Source organism: Cicer arietinum, chromosome 5 (genome assembly GCF_000331145.2).
Source record: "Cicer arietinum cultivar CDC Frontier isolate Library 1 chromosome 5, Cicar.CDCFrontier_v2.0, whole genome shotgun sequence".
Taxonomy (NCBI): Eukaryota; Viridiplantae; Streptophyta; class Magnoliopsida; order Fabales; family Fabaceae; genus Cicer; species Cicer arietinum.
In genome coordinates this window covers 47,456,504-47,476,219 of record NC_021164.2, presented here as the reverse complement: position 1 = coordinate 47,476,219, position 19,716 = coordinate 47,456,504, and the positions used below count along the sequence as shown (strand labels likewise).

Below are 19,716 nucleotides of genomic sequence, written 5' to 3'. Positions count from 1 at the left end.
AATTTGGATGTAATTATGTGCTCATAATTGATATTATGAATGATTGTGGTGTGATTATGTGTGATGTTGTGGTGATTAAGTTTTGATGTGATTATGTGTTCAAAACTTCCATATGTATGTTTAAGGTGCGTTGAGGTGCGATTAAGTGGTGACCGCGATGGGTCACGACGTTTAAGTGGTGACCGCGATGGACCACAATGTTTAAGTGGTGACCGTGATGGGCACGATGTTAAGTGGTGACTGCGATAGGCCACAAGATGGTTCCATGAGTTGATTGGTTCATCTTATCCTTACGAGGATTTAACTATGGTGTTTTTCCGTGAGAGACTACGCCCTAGTAAATCGTGTTTGTCCATGAGAGACTGCATTCGTATTTGTCCGTGAGAGACTGCACTCGTATTTGTCCGTGAGAGACTGCACTTGTGTTTGTCCGTGAGAGACTGCACTCATGTGTTCAAAACTTCCATATGTATGTTTAAGGTGCGTTGAGGTGCGATTAAGTGGTGACCGCGATGGGTCACGACGTTTAAGTGGTGACCGCGATGGACCACAATGTTTAAGTGGTGACCGTGATGGGCACGATGTTAAGTGGTGACTGCGATAGGCCACAAGATGGTTCCATGAGTTGATTGGTTCATCTTATCCTTACGAGGATTTAACTATGGTGTTTTTCCGTGAGAGACTACGCCCTAGTAAATCGTGTTTGTCCATGAGAGACTGCATTCGTATTTGTCCGTGAGAGACTGCACTCGTATTTGTCCGTGAGAGACTGCACTTGTGTTTGTCCGTGAGAGACTGCACTCGTGTTTGTCCGTGAGAGACTGCACTCATGTTGTCCGTGCGTAAGAGGTTGCACTCTTGTTTGTCCTTGAGAGAGTGCACTCGTGTTGTCCGTGAGAGACTGCACTCGTGTTTGTTCGTGAGGAACTGTACATTTAGGATTTACGCCCCTCGCGGAGGGTTTTTGTTTGGAATTGTGGTGAAAGACCTATGATAGGCTACACTTTAATAAATCGTGTGGGCCTGTGATACGTGGAACCTTGGTAATTAGTACTGGTCTGTGAGAGACTGTACAATTACGATTTACGCCTCTCGATGAGAGCTTTGATTTGGAATTTCTGAAATCATGCATTTTGGCATATACGCATTGCGTTAGGGTTCTTGACACGTGAGTCATGTTTGATATACTTTGATGCATACATACTCAGTTGTTGTGATTTTGTACCGTAATTGCTAAGTGTGATTGTTTGGATTTGTGTGTAAGTGTAGATTGATTGTGAAACCTTTTCGAAACTGAAATCTGCATTATTTCGCAGTTGTATTCGAATACGAGGTGCTTGTATTCAAATACATTTAAGTGAGTTTTGCTACTGACTTAACACTTGTATTCGGCTACGTCATGTGGTAGTCGAATACAATTGTGTAGGATTTTTCACTGATTTCGCACTTGTACTCGACTACAAGGATGATGTAGTTGAATACAATTGTGTTGTTTTTGCTACTGGCTTATCCTTTCTCGTATCTAACTACATCCTGTCTCGTATTCGAATACAGTTGTGCTGATTTTGCTACTGACTTATGAATTAGCACTGTATTCGAATACAAGGATGTTGTATTCGAATATGACAATGCAGTTTTGTTAAAAACTTCATTTTTCAACTTTGATTATGCATGTTTAGCATATGAAAACCCTTTCAAGGAGTATGCTAAGTTGAAAGGTTATTTTGTAAATTTGAAATTTAAATGCTATGTGATATTTGCTAATTTCGGTTGGTGGCCCTTTACAATTATTGTGGAAATCTGGGCTTTGCCCTCAGATGAGATCCAGGATCATCCTACCGGTTAGTACCCTGGAGATGGGAATGTAGTTAGACATACTTGACCGAAGCTGTTTCAAGAGGATTTTGCGGGGAGCGTGGAGATCACTCGTGTTGTATAGTTTTTGTAGCATGATCAGATTAGATGGTTGTATAGGGATATAAGTCTTTTTTTTGTGGATGTATTTATTTCCATTTGGAAGACTGTACATATACCTCATATTTTCAGCTTGACTTTTATTTTGATGGGTCCTTGTACCACTTTTTGATGCAACGTGGGAAAGTTAAAATTCTTGGGGCAGTGCTTTTGTACATGTGTCTGCCGAGAATACCCAGGGGTATGAGCTATGTCTGATAGGTCTCATAGCCCTATTTTTCTTTTTAAATACTTTGGATCTTTTAATTTCAAAAACTAATTATGTTGCTTGTAAAAATTTGTTGACTTTTGTCGTTATGTTATGACTTAAATATTTTATCCAAAAGTTTTTCTTTCTTAATTTTTGAAATTCAATTTTGGTTTAAACAAAAACGGGCTGTTACAATTATGGTATCAGAGCTTTGTGTTGGATTTCTTTGGGTTTGTGGAGCTTTGGTTATAGATTGTAGGTCAACATGTAGGTTGAAAGTCGTTATCTGATCATGCATCGAGGTAATTTGTCTGAGTTATCTAGTGTAATCGAAAGTTAGTTTTGGAATTTTTTGAAGTGGTGATGAGACTTCTTATTGATGTTGGTTTTGTAGGAAACAATGCCGCCAAAAAGGAATGGCGCTCCAAGAGTGAATGTCAATAGGGATGACCAACTGGCAGAAGCTATGAATAACGTGGTTGCTTCTGTTGCTGCACAAACTGCTACCAAGACCCTGCGGGATCTAGAGAAGAGGGAAATAGAGTTTCGTGCTGCTAAGTAAAGGGGATTGGAAGATTTTCGTTGTTACAATCCTCCCAAGTTTAGGGGTGATGAGAATTCAAAGAAAGCAGATAAGTGGATCCAAGAAGTGGAAAAGATCTTTGAGATGATCAACTGTCAAGCAGGAGTGAAGGTCAACTATGCCACTTATCTGCTGCCATGGGATGCTGAGTATTGGTGGAGGAGTACAAGGTTGTTGATGGGACCAGCTCACGAGGAGGTGAACTGAGAGTCGTTCAAAAGGAAGTTTTTGGACAAATATTTCCCGATGAGTAACAGGACTAAACTAGGCGATGATTTTCATAAATTTCGCCAGGAAAGTATGATAGCGAGTTAGTATGCCTCTAAGTTTGAATCGCTGTCAAGGCATTTCAGTTTTTTCCGTGTAGAGGTTGATGAACAATTTATGTGTCATTGTTTCCAAGATGGACTGAGGTATGAGATTCAAGACTCTGTCCTACCATTGGGAATTCAACGTTTCCAAGTTCTTGTGGAAAAATGTAGGGAGGTTGAGGATATGAAGAACAAAAGGGCCAATCGAGGAGGAAATTTTAATTCCGGAGGGCCTATTCGGGTGAACCAACAAGACAACAAAGGAAAACAAGTTGCTAAGTCCTATGACCGACCACAGAACAACGACAAGGAACATAATCTCCCGAGGAACCAAGACTTTGGGAGACAAGTAGGACAAGTGATTCGATGTTTCCGATGGGGAGAAGAGGGTCATTATGCTAATGCTTGTACCTTTAACAGTCCTACTTGCTACAATTGCTAGAAGTCAGGGCACTTTGCAATGAATTGCAAGGCTCCAAAGGTGGAACCAATAGTGAATGTTACTGGGACTACTCTTTCTACTGCTAGAGGATGTGTTTATTGTGTGAGTGCTGAAGTTGGAAAAACATCTAGCAATCTAATTCAACGTGACTGTGAGATTACAGGTAACACTCTAACTGCACTTTTTGATTCGGGGGCAACTTATTCCTTCATTGCTATGAATTGTGTGAATCGTTTGAAGTTATATGTGTCGTCTCTACCTTTTGATTTGGTTGTTTCTACACCTACTAAGATTTTGATTGTAAATATTGCATGTTTACATTGCCAAGTAACTATCCAGAATAGAGATTTCTTGATTAATTTGATTTGTTTAACTCTACAATCACTCGAGATCATTCTCGACATGGATTGAATGCCGTATCATTAGATAATGATTGTTTGTACTCAATATGTTGGTGTCATACTTAGTGTTTCGGTTTGGTACCAAATAGATGTCTCGTACCAAGTGAACGTATATGAGACTATGTGACATAGTTTTGGGCGATTGTAATTCGTCGATAAGAGCAAAGTTATAGGAAAATACGGGAAACTCAGTGGACCTTGAGAAGTTTGTTTGATCGCTTGTGCATTAGGATAACCTTAAGTGCAAGTGGCAGGGAGCACTATTACAGTTCGGTTAAGATAGTCCAAGCTACCATCATGGCCGTTGGCTACTTATTGACAAATTGAGGGACTGATCATCCTTAATCTCTTGTTGATAGTAGAAAAAATCGTATTGAATAGAACGAGCGAGTCTACCGGCAAGGGAAATGTATAGAGTTATTAAGCACCATATGAAAAGGGGTGGGCAACACTTTCTTTGAGTAGGCCGGGTGAAACAAGTTGTGACTTGTATTGTTGAATTTGAGTACAAATCTAGTGTGGTTGTTACTCGCACCTTAAGTTTCAAGGACGAAACTTCTTTTAGGGGGATAGTAATGTAAGACCCTGAGTTTTAATTTATAATTTATGTATTTTTGGGGAATTTTGTGTTGAAATTCTGAGGCTTTTTAGCCAAGGTTATTGGTATTTTGTGTTATATGCCAAAAATATCTTTTCGGAGCCCCGATAAAAATTATTCGTTGATGAAGGATTTTATTTATTTACGGTGAATCTTTTGTCGAAAGAAAAATTTTCTGAGATGCAGCATTTTTCAGAAAAATTCATATGCCGATTAAATTGCGGCGGGATAAGATATTTTTCTGAAAAAGTGGTTTGATAAGTGATGTGAGGCGATGGGTGAAATGATGTTTTTTAAAATACCTAGACATTTGTTTGGTTTTAATATATATATATATATATATATATATATATATATATATATATATATATATATATATATATATATATATAAAAGAGAAAAGGAAAGGAAGGAAAACAAAAAGGAAAGAAAAGTAAACATTTTCCCTGCCTCGCGAAAGTCTCCTCCTTCTTTCTTCTCTGTTTTGAAAACAAAGAAAACCATGCTAGTGGTTTTTAAAACCTTCAAACACAAATCCTCACTTTTCTTCTAGATCTAAGCTCCCTTGCGAGAAGTGTCAGAAGGGAAAGTTGCTCCTTGCCACGGTGCGGTGCTAGTGAGCTAGTTTTCAAAGTGACGACGCGAGTGGAAATTTTACCGAAATTAATCGCGGTGCCTTAATCGCATGTTAAATCTACCGTTAAGATAAGAGCTCCTTCCAAACTTTTAGTTTACATTTAGGACCTTATATGTGAATTTGTGGAAAATAAGTTTTATGTGTTTGAGGTATATATGTGGAAAAATAAATTTAATTCAATTTATGAGTGAATTAGTGGAATTTGAATTTGGTGTGTTTGAGGTGTGGTTTGTGGTGATTCATATTTGGTGGGATTGATGTGTTCATAATTAATATTATGAATTTTTTAGATGTGTTTTATGTGTGAATTTGCGAAAAATGAATTTAATGTGATTTAAGTGTGGTTGAGGAAATTGTTTTGATGTGTTTGAGGGGTGGTTTGTGGAAATTAATGTGGTGTAAAATTATGTTTGAAATTGTGGAAATTAATGGGTGAATTATGGTTGAAATACGTGGAGTTGTAATATGGGTGATTTGTAGATTAAATTTAGTGGGAATTGAGAAAATTAAAATTGATGGGTGAATTGTTGAATTAAATTTGAGTTGGTTAATGAGTGAATTTGTGGAGATTAATTTGGATGTGATTATGTGCTCATAATTGATATTATAATGATTGTGGTGTGATTATGTGTGATGTTGTGGTGAATAAGTTTTGATGTGATTATGTGTTCAAAACTGCTATATGTATGTTTAAGGTGCGTTGAGGTGCGATTAAGTGGTGACCGCGATGGGCCACGATGTTTAAGTGGCGACCATGATAGGCCACATGATGGTTCTATGAGTTGATTGGTTCATTTTATGCTTAGTGTGATTGTTTGGATTTGTGTGTAAGTGTTGATTGATTGTGAAACCTTTTCGAAATTGAAATCTGCATTATTTCGCAGTTGTATTCGAATACGAGGTGCTTGTATTCGAATACATTTAAGTGAGTTTTGCTACTGACTTAACACTTGTATTCAGCTATGCCATGTGGTAGTCGAATACAGTTGTGTATGATTTTTCACTGATTTCGCACTTGTATTCGGCTACAAGGATGTTGTAGTCGAATACAATTGTATTGTTTTTTCTCCTGACTTGTCATGTCTCGTATCCGACTACATCCTGTCTCGTATTCGAATACAATTGTGTTGATTTTGCTACTGACTTATGAATTAGCACTGTATTCGAATACAATGATGCTTTATTCGAATACGACAGTGCAGTTTTGTTAAAAACTTCATTTTTCAACTTTGATTATGCATGTTTGGCATATGAAAACCCTTTCAAGGAGTATGCTAAGTTGAAAGGTTATTTTGTGCATTTGAAATTTAAATGCTATATGATATTTGCTAATTTCGGTTGGTGACCCTTTATAATTATTATGGAAATTTGGGATTTGCACTCAGATGAGAACCAGGATCATCCTACCGGTTAGTACCCTGGAGATGGGAATGTTGTTAGACATACCTGACCGAAGCTGTGTCAGGAGGATTTTGCGGAGAGCGTGGAGATCACCCGAGGTTGTATAGTTTTTGTAGCATGATCAGATTAGATGGTTGTATAGGGACTAGATGTCTTTCTTTTGGGGATGTATTTATTTCAATTTGGAAGATTGTATCTATACCTCATATTGTCAGCTTGACTTTTATTTTGATGGGTGCTTGTACCACTTTTTGATGCGATGTGGGGAAGTTAAAATTCTTGAGGCAGTACTTTTGTACAGGTGTCTGCCGAGAATACCCCAAGGGTGTGAGCTATGTCTGATAGGTCTCATAGCCCCGGTGTATTTTGCTGTTTAAATGCTTTGGATTTTTTAATTTCAAAAACTAATTCCGCTGCTTGTAAAAATTTGTTGACTTTTGTCGTTATGTTACGACTTAAATATTTTATCCAAAAGTATTTTTTTTTTAATTTCTGAAATTCGATTTTTGTTTTAAAAAAAAAATAACAGACGGTTACATGTCGCACAATAGCTCTCGATATTGGAGAATTACTTCAAAGCCATACATAGATTCCTCACCTTAATACCTTTCGGAGCAAGTAATCTTCACCCCAAGAGCAACATGTTGTACTTCTTTGACATCACTTGGTTATTTAATCCTCTTATCACCATGAATGCAACACTCACATAATTTCTTTGGTGTCTTAGCTCTCACGTTTATTGTTCCCTCCTTGAGTTCTAAGACATTCTTTACTCTGAGAAACATGAGTCAAATAGGTTCAATCATCATCTCTGGTCATATTATTATCAACATCTAACCATCATTTCAAACACATCATCATTAATTTCAAATCATCACATCATGCAAATTCATCCTTGACACATTCACACTAGTATCATGTCATCAATCCTTATACTATCAAACATTTTATTTCAATACTATCAACACTTTAAATATGGATATTCAGTCAACAAACGATTATGATAATCACATTCTAATCTTATTTTAATCCTAAGTTACCCAAATTTACAATTTATCCATTTATTATTAACTAACAACCCTGCTATATGGTAAAAAAACTCCTAAACGTAAATAGACGAACGCGTGTTAAGGTTGAAAACTCAAATGGGTAGTATTGATCACTTATCTGCTAGCAAGAATGAATTGCCTTGTCAAGTTAGTGCGTATAAATGGTCGTAGAAACTCTTAGATGCACAAGGTTGGCGAATCTTGAGTGATTAGGGAATGATGATGGAGAATATTAGGAGCTAAATGGGTAAATGCTTTGGAAATCTCGAGAGGGATTTTGGAGTAAAATTCCCAATATATATTAACTCTTAAATGAAAAGTGAAATTCTATTGCACAACATTCTTATATCAAGTATATCAAAAGTTGAAAATTTTTATTGAAAAAAAATATTTGAACTTTCAAAATGTTAAAAACACAAGTTACAAGACAAAACTTCTACATTTGTATCATTAGCATATATCCCAAGGGCCAATAGTTTCCTTCAAATAATATTTAGTGATTACTTATCATATTTGTGTAATTTATAATTATCTACTAATTATTATTTAAAAAATTATTATTATTTTTATTTTATTATTACTATGAGTGTTGTCTTAAAGATTTTGGAGACTATGTTCTATCTATTAATATGTCTTTCATGATAGGTCTAATCGAATTCATCACAAGTGCATATGTCAAACCACACAACCCACAATTATCCTATAGACATGTTTAATTTAGTTTTTACAACTTTGTTACAATTAATAATTATACATTTTTCAGCTCACAATTTTACTTTTTTGAGACAATCATTCTATACTAATTTACACAAATTTTTTTTTTCAAGTATCAACACTAATAAAACAAACATTCATTCATAAACGTAAAAATAATATAATACAAGAAAGTTCCCAAAGGTGATTCAACTGTAAAGATAATACAACACAAGTAATTTTCAGTACGCTTAAATGAATCAATGTTGTCCACTTCTGTAAGCAGAAATCGCACTTACACTATAAAATACAAAGTGCAAGTATCTCCCCATAAACATATTTTACTTGTTTTAATTTTCTACCGATGTTTTAATTGAAGAAAACAAAAATATTAATATGTATGTTATATCTAAGATAATGTAAGTGAACATTATCATTGTCATATGTAATATAGGTGTTGGTCAAATTCAACTACCATCTCAAAAGAAATTTACTATTAAAATAATTATTTTTAAAATGAGTGTTTATTCTCTTTCTCAAATAGTCTTTGAGATATCATTCCACACAATTGATAATTATATTCTTGTCATTAAACATCTCTATTAGTACTATTGTAAATTATAAAATAGTTATTTAAATATAATTTATTAAAATCTAAAATACTAATATCAAATTAATAAATCAATTTTAAATAAATTTAAATTACAAAATCAGTGACAGGTTAATTGCCTGTCCTTTTATTTTTGTTATTATTATTTTAAGTATATATATAGTGATGGGTGTGATAGTAATATGTATAAAACTTTATAAAAGAAAAGTAATATATGTAAAAAAAAAAAAGTACTATTATTCCATCACTGCAGAAAATATGGGAAAGAAAATTAGCGGTTGGAACTTTGCAGTTACGTAACAAAATTCTATTGGATATCGGAATCTAACAATCTTTTCATGATCTTCATCCTTATAGGGTTTTCTGAGAATTTTCCAAATCAATCAATGCGTGCCTGAATGCATCTCAAAACGACGAAATATTAGATCCCCACTCCTCCGTAGTTTCAATTCATCACAAACTCGCTAAATCCCATATTACATTATCGTTTGACTGGGTATGATATTTTGCTCCTCACTCTAAACGGAGAAATTTCATATCTTCGGAAGTTTAATTGCGAAATGTAAAATATATTTTAGTTTTTTATTTTATTTTATTTTATTATTGAGTTATTGAACTTTATAAAATGGTCCTGTTTGTGAGAAGGGAATTGAATGTAGGGTAAATTAGAAGATTTGTATGATTTTATTTGTTTGCTTTTGTCATGAATGATGTCAGTGTAATACGTTGCAGCAAAAGTTTATGTAATTTTATAATAATGTCTCTTAATTTTGTTTATTGGAGTATTTAGATATTTTGATTAGGTGATTTTATTGCCATTACCAAAAAGGTTATTCTATTTTCATGATCTTATTTCAATTGAATCATAGATGATGATGTCACTGTTTTGAATTGCAGCAAATTGTTTTTGCAATTAAATGATATTAAATGATGAATTTTTCTCAACTATTTATTTATGTATTTATCTATTAGTATTAGTATGTGCTCGAGGTGTTAGCTAAGCGGCAAGAGTTTGACTTTGTAAACTCGATTTATTAAAAAAATATGTATTTATCTATCCTTTTCTGTAAATTTTGAATAATCAGCTTTGAGTACTAGTTACTGATACTCAGGACTAACCTGATTCTTTTCTGAGCATAGTTATTTAAAGTGGTAATTGACTAAGCTTGATTTTAATTAATTAACTATTTACCATAATAAATGCAACCATTTATCAATGTTTCGAGTTTAGGCATAATAGAATATCCCCTTTATCTCCTAGCGATTCAGGATGAGCATTCTCTGCCTCAGTGATATTAGTGATTTTACTTTGCTTCTCTTGGTTGGAGGATCTATGATATTTCTGTCTGTTTTTTTTGTAGTTACTTTCAACTACGCTGAGCTGCTACATTTGAGCATTAAAACATGATTTTGGCAGGATTAAGTACAAAATATATTAAATTTTTGTTTTAAATGCTTCCATTTGAAGTTCTACACGTTTATAGTTGGTTCAGGATAGATTGTTTTCATGGATTCATTTTCATGAGCTTTGGGTGGTTCCTTGCTCAGAATCCCGATATAGGGATGCCAGAAAGCTCTTCGATAGTAATGCTAGTTTTTATTTTTATTTTTGTGTGGTGACCTTCTGTATTGTTTTCGATAATGAGAAAAACTTATCCTACATTTTCTTTGCATAACTTTCCTCCTAGAAACACTTTGGTTTCATCTAACAGAAATTTTGATTTCATAATCAGTTTCCTTGCTGCACTATGGACATAGAGTCGTTGACTGAATTTTCCAATTGTCATTTTCCCTGAGCTGAATACAAATAACTTCTTATAAAGGTTATATCCATAACTTAAATCTTTTTCAAATATAAGCAATGTTGTGATACCTCCTTTTGGGTTTCAATTTTTTAATATCATGTCTTCAAATTGTATATGTTTACATAATAGGTGCTTTTAGGTGGATAGCAAAAGAGAATATACAGTCTAAAAGAGATTTCTCAACCAACAGGGTAGTGCTGCAATGTTGGCCTCTAGAGAAATGATGACTTTCCAATCTTACCAGGACCAGGCTAACTTATTCGTGAAGGATTATTTACTAGCAGACTCTTGGATTCCGTATACTTCTATTGTTGGTGGCATTTTTGCTTGCAAACTGGTATTTTACGTTTTCGTATGTTGTCATTCTATTTTTCTTAATGTATGATGATACTTATGAGATATTATTGGTTGTTACTTTACGTATTCCCTTGCTTGTTTTCAGATCTATGATCTTACTCAGCTTGTGTGTACTAATTACTTTAAGAGCTATTCCAGCTTCTCAAAAATTCAACGTATTGAATGGAATAACCGGTAACTGGATGTTTCCATTGAGTGTAATATAATATATCTTCTCTTGTTGCTCATGATATAAAATATTTATGGACTTCTATTATTTGTGCAGAGCTATATCAACTATTCATTCAGTTTTCATAACAACTATGTCATTATACTTGGTGTTTTGCTCAAATTTGTTTTCTGACAACCAGTCTACTGAACCTATTACAGTTCGAAGCTCTTCATTGTCAACATTTGCACTGGGGGTAAGAATAATCTCACTTTGTTTCCTTTATTTTTTCCTCAGAGTTCCTTCTGTTACTAATATGGTATCCGGGATAAACCTATGAGTTCGAAGCTCTTCCTTTCAAACACAAGTTCCAGAGCTTGAGATAGTAAAATGTACATCCAGAAATATTTGACATAGTAATTATTGGTGTCTAAAAATATTTTGTTTTTGGTCCTGGGTTTTTAGGTTACAAAATTAGTCAAGTGAAAACTAGATGTGCTAATAAGGTATAGTTCTGTTTTATCTCCTCCAAAAATGATTTAACTTGTGAAGTTTATGTCAAATATAGATTGTGAGTGTAAAGATAAACCTGCATTACTTATATGGCTGGATCTCTTCATAGTCAATATTAATCGTGTATTGGCTATTAAACCTTTGTGATTTATCTCTGTAAGTCTGACATTGAAAAAACATTATACTGTATGTTGTAGTTATGTCAATCTGAACTGAAGGTTATTTTGTATATCAAGTTCGATGAGTGACTGAAATGAGGAGATAGAGTTTATCTGTGTGAGGCTTGAATATAATTTGCATCACCTTGATTACCATTTTCTTTTTTGCATTAGATTAATACTAACATTTTGATGAATTTACTTGGCGGTGTTGATTTTCAAATACTATAAAAAATGACACGATGAGAGAAGAGATAGAAGAATTATATAGTGAGACAATAAAGAAATTATCCTAAAGAGCTAGGCAGGGAATCTGAGACGATTAAGAAGTGATGTTTGTTGCATCATTGAAGCAACATCCAGCACAGTTTTTGTAGATATTTCAGAATCATTTTCAGCAATGTACATTGGTTAGACCGACCATCAATGTAAAAGTAGTTATGTAAGATTTTTTTTATCATGGTGGTTGGAACGCTGTGGTTGAATCCTAAAGTTTTTATTAATTTATGGGATTGGGACTTGCAATGATAGATCAATATTCTCAATCTTCAAGTGACAGGGATTGGACTTCCGCATATATGAAATTATATAAGAATCCTGTTAACTTGTATGAACATAGTATGAAATTGGGAATCCTCTAGTTATGTTTTCTATCCGGCATTCAATGTATATGGTCATAGTCTCAGAGAATGTCTTCTAAGTGTATGAAAATATTTTTGTTAATTGTTACTTCTGTGATCCTTTGTTGCTGTGGTGCACTTGTTATAGTTTATGTTATTTAATATAATTCAATTTCCTTTCTTTCTGATGAATATGGATGGTTGGGATCTAATGAAACTTAATGATTCATATTCTTCCTACTTTTTTCTTGTAATGATTCAAATCAATTTTTGAATTGTTGTAACCTACATCGTTTTGATAATGATTACTACCTCTGTCCCTAAATATAAGACCCTATTGAGATTTCTTCTTGTCCCTTTATATAAGACTATTTTCAAATTTTAAACTACATTAATTATTTTTTTACTAACATACTCCTAATTATGTTACATTTTTTTTCTGCAATCTGTAATAAATAGTATAATAAAAGCATAAACCAATTCTCTCTCCTTAAAGATAAAGTTGTAAAATAACTCAAATTGTCAATAAATTTAATACCACAACCAACTTTCTTATTTCCGTGATTTAGTCAAGGGGGGTCCTACATATAGGGACGGAGGTAGTACAATTCAACAACCCATTTTGTGACCAGTAGCATTTTCTTTTATCTAGTGGAGAAGTTTTTATTTCTTATGTTTGATATTTGTTGTGACAGGTTTCTGTTGGTTACTTCATTTCTGATTTTGCGATGATTCTTTGGTTCTTTCCTTCTCTTGGTGGATATGAGTATGTAAGGATAATATCTTCTCAACTTGCATAGTTTAAGCAACTGTCTTATGTAGTTGGACGCTCTTATTCTATTTTAAGACATTTCATTTTTTAGGAACACAGCTGGAGATGATTAACATCGGGATCTAAACTGACTTCGTATTAACATTGGTTCAGGTCATTCATCATCTGCTTTCTTTAGTGGCAGTAGCATATTCAATGTTGAGTGGGGAAGGGCAGCTTTACACATACATGGTCCTGATCTCTGAGACAACTACTCCAGGAATCAATTTGAGATGGTAATCTTGCTCTTATAATTGAATTTTAATATGCCATGTAAGGCATTTCTTTGTTGATGTTTTGTCGGTTGTTTTGAAGGTATCTTGATGTAGCTGGTATGAAAAGATCCAAAGCTTATCTCATCAATGGGGTTGTAATATTCCTTGCTTGGATGGTGGGTTAAAATGCTGCAGTTTGAAATCTATATAGCTCTTTTCATGTTTGTTACAGTATCCTTATTTCGATATATCATTTCATGTTGAATATATATAATTCTTATTCTGGGCCCTTGGGATTTGCTCACAGAAATGGTCTATTTGCAGGTTGCCAGAATACTTCTGTTCATTTATTTGTTTTACCATGTGTACTTGCATTTTAATCAGGTAATTACTACGAACACTGAAATTGTAAGTTGTATAGCTTGTGGTGCTTTATATATTGCTGATCTTGACTTCAATTTTTGTCCTTTTAAAAATATATCTTTATATTCGAATTTAAAGTTTAAAACTCAAGTAAGATTAGAAAAGCACAAAAAAAAGTAAAGTTTGGGATGATTTAGAAGGGTTATTTCAAAGAATACCACTACGAAAAAAGACTTTCCTAAAACTACGTTCTGAATCCTGGATAGCGGTGTCGAGTGGCCGACCCTTAACTGTGATACCGGGATAGCTTGTGGTGGGATGACCGTTATTTGAATACTTTTTGGACAGGTTACATGATTAATACTATGAACACATAGTTCCTATAAAAGGAAAAGCATGTAAAGGATACCAAAGAGTGCATGAGAGGTATGGTTTATGGGAAGGAAATCTAGAGGGTAAAACTGTTCTAGATTTTACTTCAGTTTTCAATTTTACAATAGCTAACAGTACTTTTAGGAAACCTAAGGAGCATCTTATCATGTAGAAAAAGTGGGGTGATTTGCTCTTAAATCGATTCTTTTTATAAGGTATCAGTCAGATAAAGCTTTATATTGCAATGTTTATACCTAGAGAGTTGGCCACCCAAGACCGGTTCTTGGTTATGTATTTATGAGTTGAGAGGAGAGTAAATAGAAATTTTAATAATAGGGTTACGGGAACAAATGGTGGCAATTGAAGGGTTAAAAACAAAATATTTTTTTGAATAGGGTTTTGGAGTGATGCTTCTATGAGATTCGTAGAAGTGCTAACGACAAGAGACGATTAGTGAATCAATTGGCTTTGAACCAAAGGGTCTTTCTTGATGATGTGATTCAAACATGCATCATAAGGTTCAATGCAAGTGTCATAAAGAATGATCCTTTTGTAAATTTGCTGAAAATTAGAATTCATACGATGTTGTTAAACAAAATAGTAAGAAGATAGTGAATGAATGTTATAAATTTGACCATCTTTAAGCACCAAAGTTAGGAGGGAAGAATTTAAAAACTTGAACCAAATGAAATGTGTTGAGGATAGATTGAGCAAAATCCTCTAGTCATGAAACATCATGTTTAGGATAAGTGAAAGAGTTGCTTTCATAAAATTTTCAATGAGGGAAAGGGACAACATTGTGATACATCTGTGAGTGGATAAGCACACGACTTGAACTTCTAACCTCATAAGTTATACATTAGAAACTCTAGCTATTTTGCCAATAATGCTCCTCTTCAAACTATTTAGTGATGGACATGAGTTTTTAGTTAACTCTAATAAGCTAACACTAGAGGAAGATTAAAGCTATTCATTATGCCCTAGAGTTTAAGAATTTGAGATATAAGAATCATTAAAGAGGATGGCTAACTGCATAGCAGTTGGACTATGTAATATGCTGTTCGAGATAGGGTATAGGGAATAAGACAGAAAGACATAGGATGGTCTCATAGTTTTTTGACAAGTGTTGAAATATTTCCCTGATTTATTTTCCTTTATATAAGCACTTATTCCTATCCCTATAATTAAAGGGTCATGACTGTAATCATATTTATTGTTATAAATATACATGGCCGAGGGTTAATCTCTCAAGCAATTCAAATGAATTCTTTACTTTTTCTGCATTCAAGATGGTATAAAAGCTCGCATCTTCTGGGCCTGATTTTTTTTATAAAAAAAATCACTAATGAGAAAGTCCCTAAATCAGAAACCCTAGTCGTCAAGTTGTCCCATTGACCAACAACAATCAAGGTTCGGCCCCGACACTTGGCTCAGAGATTGGCAATCTGCTTCACGTCATAACCCCGCAACCATTGAGTTCCACACATGCCGTCATGAGCAGGAAATATTTCGCAACCTTGCCGAACTTGGAGCTCATGTGCCTCCCTACATGACTCTGTTTGATGCGTTGCCTGTAGTGATTTTCTTGCGGGAGATTCCTTTGCGTGTTTTAGGGATCAATTGCCTGACCCATTTCTGGTATTAATGTTATCTGGATATATTCTCCATTTTGAATCTCACTGAATCTGCACACTTTTGGTCCAAGTGCATCTTCAGACATGTTTTATGTGCGTATTTAGTTTCTGGCCTGTTGGCGCACATCTTTGTTCTCAGTTTGTTCAGCTTTGTGGTGTGTTTCGAATGAGTTGTGTTTTCTGCATGTGTCCGTCATCTTCAATGGTAGAGTGATCTATTATAACCTTATTATGGTGAAGCCCAACAAACCTCAAACTGTTGCACACCCTGGTAACTCTGCTGTTTGTTATTATCGCTCATCTTCTATTAGATCATGAATCTAGATTACGGTGCTTTCCATCACGTAGTCGGTAATCTTTATATTTTATCAAAACTATCACAACAAAAAGTTTCACATCATATTACTCTTGCCGAAGGTTCTAAAGCTAGAGTTACAGGCATCGATCAAGCCACAACTCTTCCCTCGTTATCCTTAAACTCTGTTCAGTTTGCTCTCAATTCTCTTTTTAATTAATTTCAACTTCGACATCTAACTTGCACTTTTAATTGCTTTGTCACCATTGCTCCCAATTATTTTAATATATAAGACTAGAGTACGGGTTGGACGATTGGCACAAGATATGAATCACACGGTCTCTAGTATTTCCTGTCTCCGTCTTCCACGGTCTGCACTGCTGCAAATTTAAGTCTAGTTAATTGTTGTGGAACTATTCTTCAAGTCAAGTTATATGCACCAGGTTAAGGGGAGTGATAAAATGTTTCCCTGATTAACTTCCTTTATCTTTTGAATATATTTTTTATTGGAAATCAATTAGATAGAAATAGGCACTTATTCTTATCCTATAATTAAGGGGTCCTGATTGTTATCCTAGTGTTATTATTATATATAGACAAGGTTGAGGGTTAATCTCTCAGGCAATTCCATATTAATTCTTTGGTGACGTACAAAACACAAATTAAATGGGATTAAGATCATGAGTCATATGATGAAAGCTATAGGAGGATGACCAAGGGAAGATTAAAACAGGACATCCACGTTACAGGAATTTAGTTTGGTTTTGTGCCCGGGATGTCAACATATGAAAATTGATGGAGAGGTATCCATTAAATAAAAAACATTCTGCATGGTTTTTGTTGATATGAAAAGGTGTGTAATAGGGTGTCCATCAAGGTCTATTTTGGAAGGTTCTGGATGAGAAAGAAATTCATGTTACTAAATTCTACTAATCAAATATGTGTGTATCATGCCAAAGCTCAAAACCAGTGTGATACAAGGTAGATGTGAATAATATGTTGTTGCCTATAACTTATAATTTATGATAGGACATTATATTGTCCTTTGATCACATGACTTATCCCATCTAGTAGAAAAATCTTTTGGTTGTGGTTGTATCTGCACATTATGTTGGATGATAACTGGTTTAGATTATGGATCTATTTGTTTCATACAAGATCATTCTCAAAACATATCAACTAAGACTGTAATTTATGCTCTCATCAATTGGGGAGCAGAAGGGTGGTAGAGGTGAAATGATCAATATTTACTATGCTAGTGTAATGTGCCTATAGACTTGTACATATACCACTATACCTGCTTAACAACTAAGATCACATATTCTTCAATCATTCAACAGGTTGAGCGGATGCACATCATTGGGCAGATATTGGTAGTTGTTGTGCCATTGGTGCTATCTGTTATGAACTTGGTTTGGTTTGCAAAGATTGTTAAAGGCTTGAGGAAGACATTGGCAAAGAGGCAGTAAATAATCAGCATAGTACAATTTATTGCAGAAAAGTGTATAGATTTCCCTGTTTATATTTGTCTCTCCTTTGCATGTGGATATTATAAACTGGATCTGTTTTTGGTGTTAATGTAGATATATAAAAGCTGGTTCCGCTTCACGAGTAAGTTTTTAACTTATACCTTTATATCTTGTAGTTTCATTTTTATTTAAGGTAAATTCTTATCAACTTATAATTTTGGACGGGTACCAATTTTGTTTTACTTCAAATCAATTTAAAATTTAAATTGTTTAAAAATAATTAAATATAAAATAATTACGTGATTTGGTACGATTGGTTGTTGAGTACTGACATAATCAAACTCTAAAGTACGAGCATAATTGTTTAATAGCTCACATTGTAAACTAACAATGGTTGGGTCTACTTGATGAGGTTAACTCTAGGATTGTGTCCTATGAAGTCCAAATATGTAATACGAGTGTATTACATTATGGATACGTGGATAGTTAAAACTTTTAAAACTTATGATACTATACGGCGTAGATAAGTTAGCAAAACTTTTATTAAAAAATTTATATATATTTAGAATACTTATAAAAAAAAGATGTATTGATCATTCTTCATAAATTTATAATGATTATAATTTTTATAATATATTTTAAATCATGTGTTAGGGTATCAACAAAATATCATAAGAAGAATTTAAATAAATATCGATTTTATTTAATAGTTCACAATTTAAAAGCACTTTCAATTGTCTCATCCATAAAAAAGCATAGTTTCAAAGTCTCATTTATCAAAAGATAGATTTTCCATTTCAAGAGTAGTAACATCCTAAAGTGGATCATCTTCATTGATGTTCTAAAATAATTGTGTCACTTTCTTTATGTCCTTGATTTTCATAAGATATGTAACCATAAATATCTGTAAAGTATCTTAAAATATCAGATAAATTAGTTTTAAAAAAATAAAAATAATAATTTTGATATCTCTATAATACGTATCCGCAAGTATTCATGAAGTATCGATATCATGTACATAATTTTGATATCTTATATGAGTAAGTCTCTATTTTTAGAATATCTGGACTTCACAAGTGTCAAGCCACCCATCAAATTCATATGTGTAGAGACAACCATATTTAGTTATAAAATAAGAAATTAATATCAACTTTTGGTGAACAAATACAATATTTTTATTTATCAAGAGAAAATTAAATCTTGATATTATGTGTGCATGTGTAGCAAATTATAAGATATTTAAAATATTAGTCGTTGATATCTATTATAATATATTAAATCAGACATACAAATCTTCACATTGATATTTCAGCTTTTTGTGTGTTAAGTAATTTTATTTGTGCCACCTTACATATAATACAATGTGTCACCTTTTAAATCACACTCTCAAATATCCAAAACACATTTTCATTTTCCTAATTTTCTATGATTTGACTACTCCAAACCAATAAGACTCATCCATGTATCCATAATTACTATTTCATAAATTCTCATTAATCTCTCAATTTAATTGACAATGTATACCTAATACCCCTTCAAAGCTCAAATTTATTTTATTTATTTTTCCTGATTTCAAGAGATGTTTGTTTTGATAGGTTGTGTCTTGATCATGGACAATATATCCCTTACATCTTCTTTACCAGTTATTATAATACTAATTCAAAATTATCTTCTTTATCATTTGTTTGCCACAATTTACATGAACTATTTTGGAGCAACACAACTAATGAGTGAAACATTTTGTTGCCTATTTTTGATCACTACAACATCAAGTATTTCACTATCCAAATGGTTGAATGTAACCCGAATTATTTTTGTAACTAGAATTTATTTAAAAGGGTGACCTAAAGTCAATTCAAAGATTAATAACGTGTAATAACATCATTAGTCGAGAAATTGTTTTCTTTGAGATTAATTTCCATAGTATCATGCATATTTATTTCCTTTGTTAACGTTTCAGACCATTCAAATGATCCTTTTATAAAAAATTCTTAAAACAACTTCTTGCTCAATTTTTTGTTACTTTTATTGTTTTTGTTCTAAACCTATTTCAAATATATATATATA

The 19,716-nt window shown here is 33.4% G+C and overlaps 1 protein-coding gene across 3 annotated transcripts; it reads left to right on the top strand.

Annotated features, from left to right (window-relative positions):
- Positions 1 to 9,107: 9,107 nt before the first annotated feature.
- Positions 9,108 to 17,788, top strand: LOC101513169 (uncharacterized). 3 transcript variants are annotated; one of them, XM_004499471.4, is made up of 10 exons: positions 9,109 to 9,385; positions 10,623 to 10,712; positions 10,824 to 11,031; positions 11,137 to 11,225; positions 11,317 to 11,455; positions 13,186 to 13,260; positions 13,416 to 13,537; positions 13,617 to 13,692; positions 13,841 to 13,900; positions 17,521 to 17,788. In XM_004499471.4, the coding sequence occupies exons 3-10, from the start codon at positions 10,897 to 10,899 to the stop codon at positions 17,647 to 17,649; spliced, it is 825 nt and encodes a 274-aa protein (XP_004499528.1). In that variant the 5' UTR covers positions 9,109 to 9,385; positions 10,623 to 10,712; positions 10,824 to 10,896; the 3' UTR covers positions 17,650 to 17,788. The 3 variants fall into 3 exon arrangements, with proteins under 3 accessions (XP_073225453.1, XP_004499528.1, XP_027190989.1); XM_027335188.2 differs by having other exon boundaries at positions 9,111 to 9,451; XM_073369352.1 differs by lacking the exon at positions 13,841 to 13,900 and having other exon boundaries at positions 9,108 to 9,385.
- The last annotated feature ends 1,928 nt before the right edge of the window (positions 17,789 to 19,716 follow it).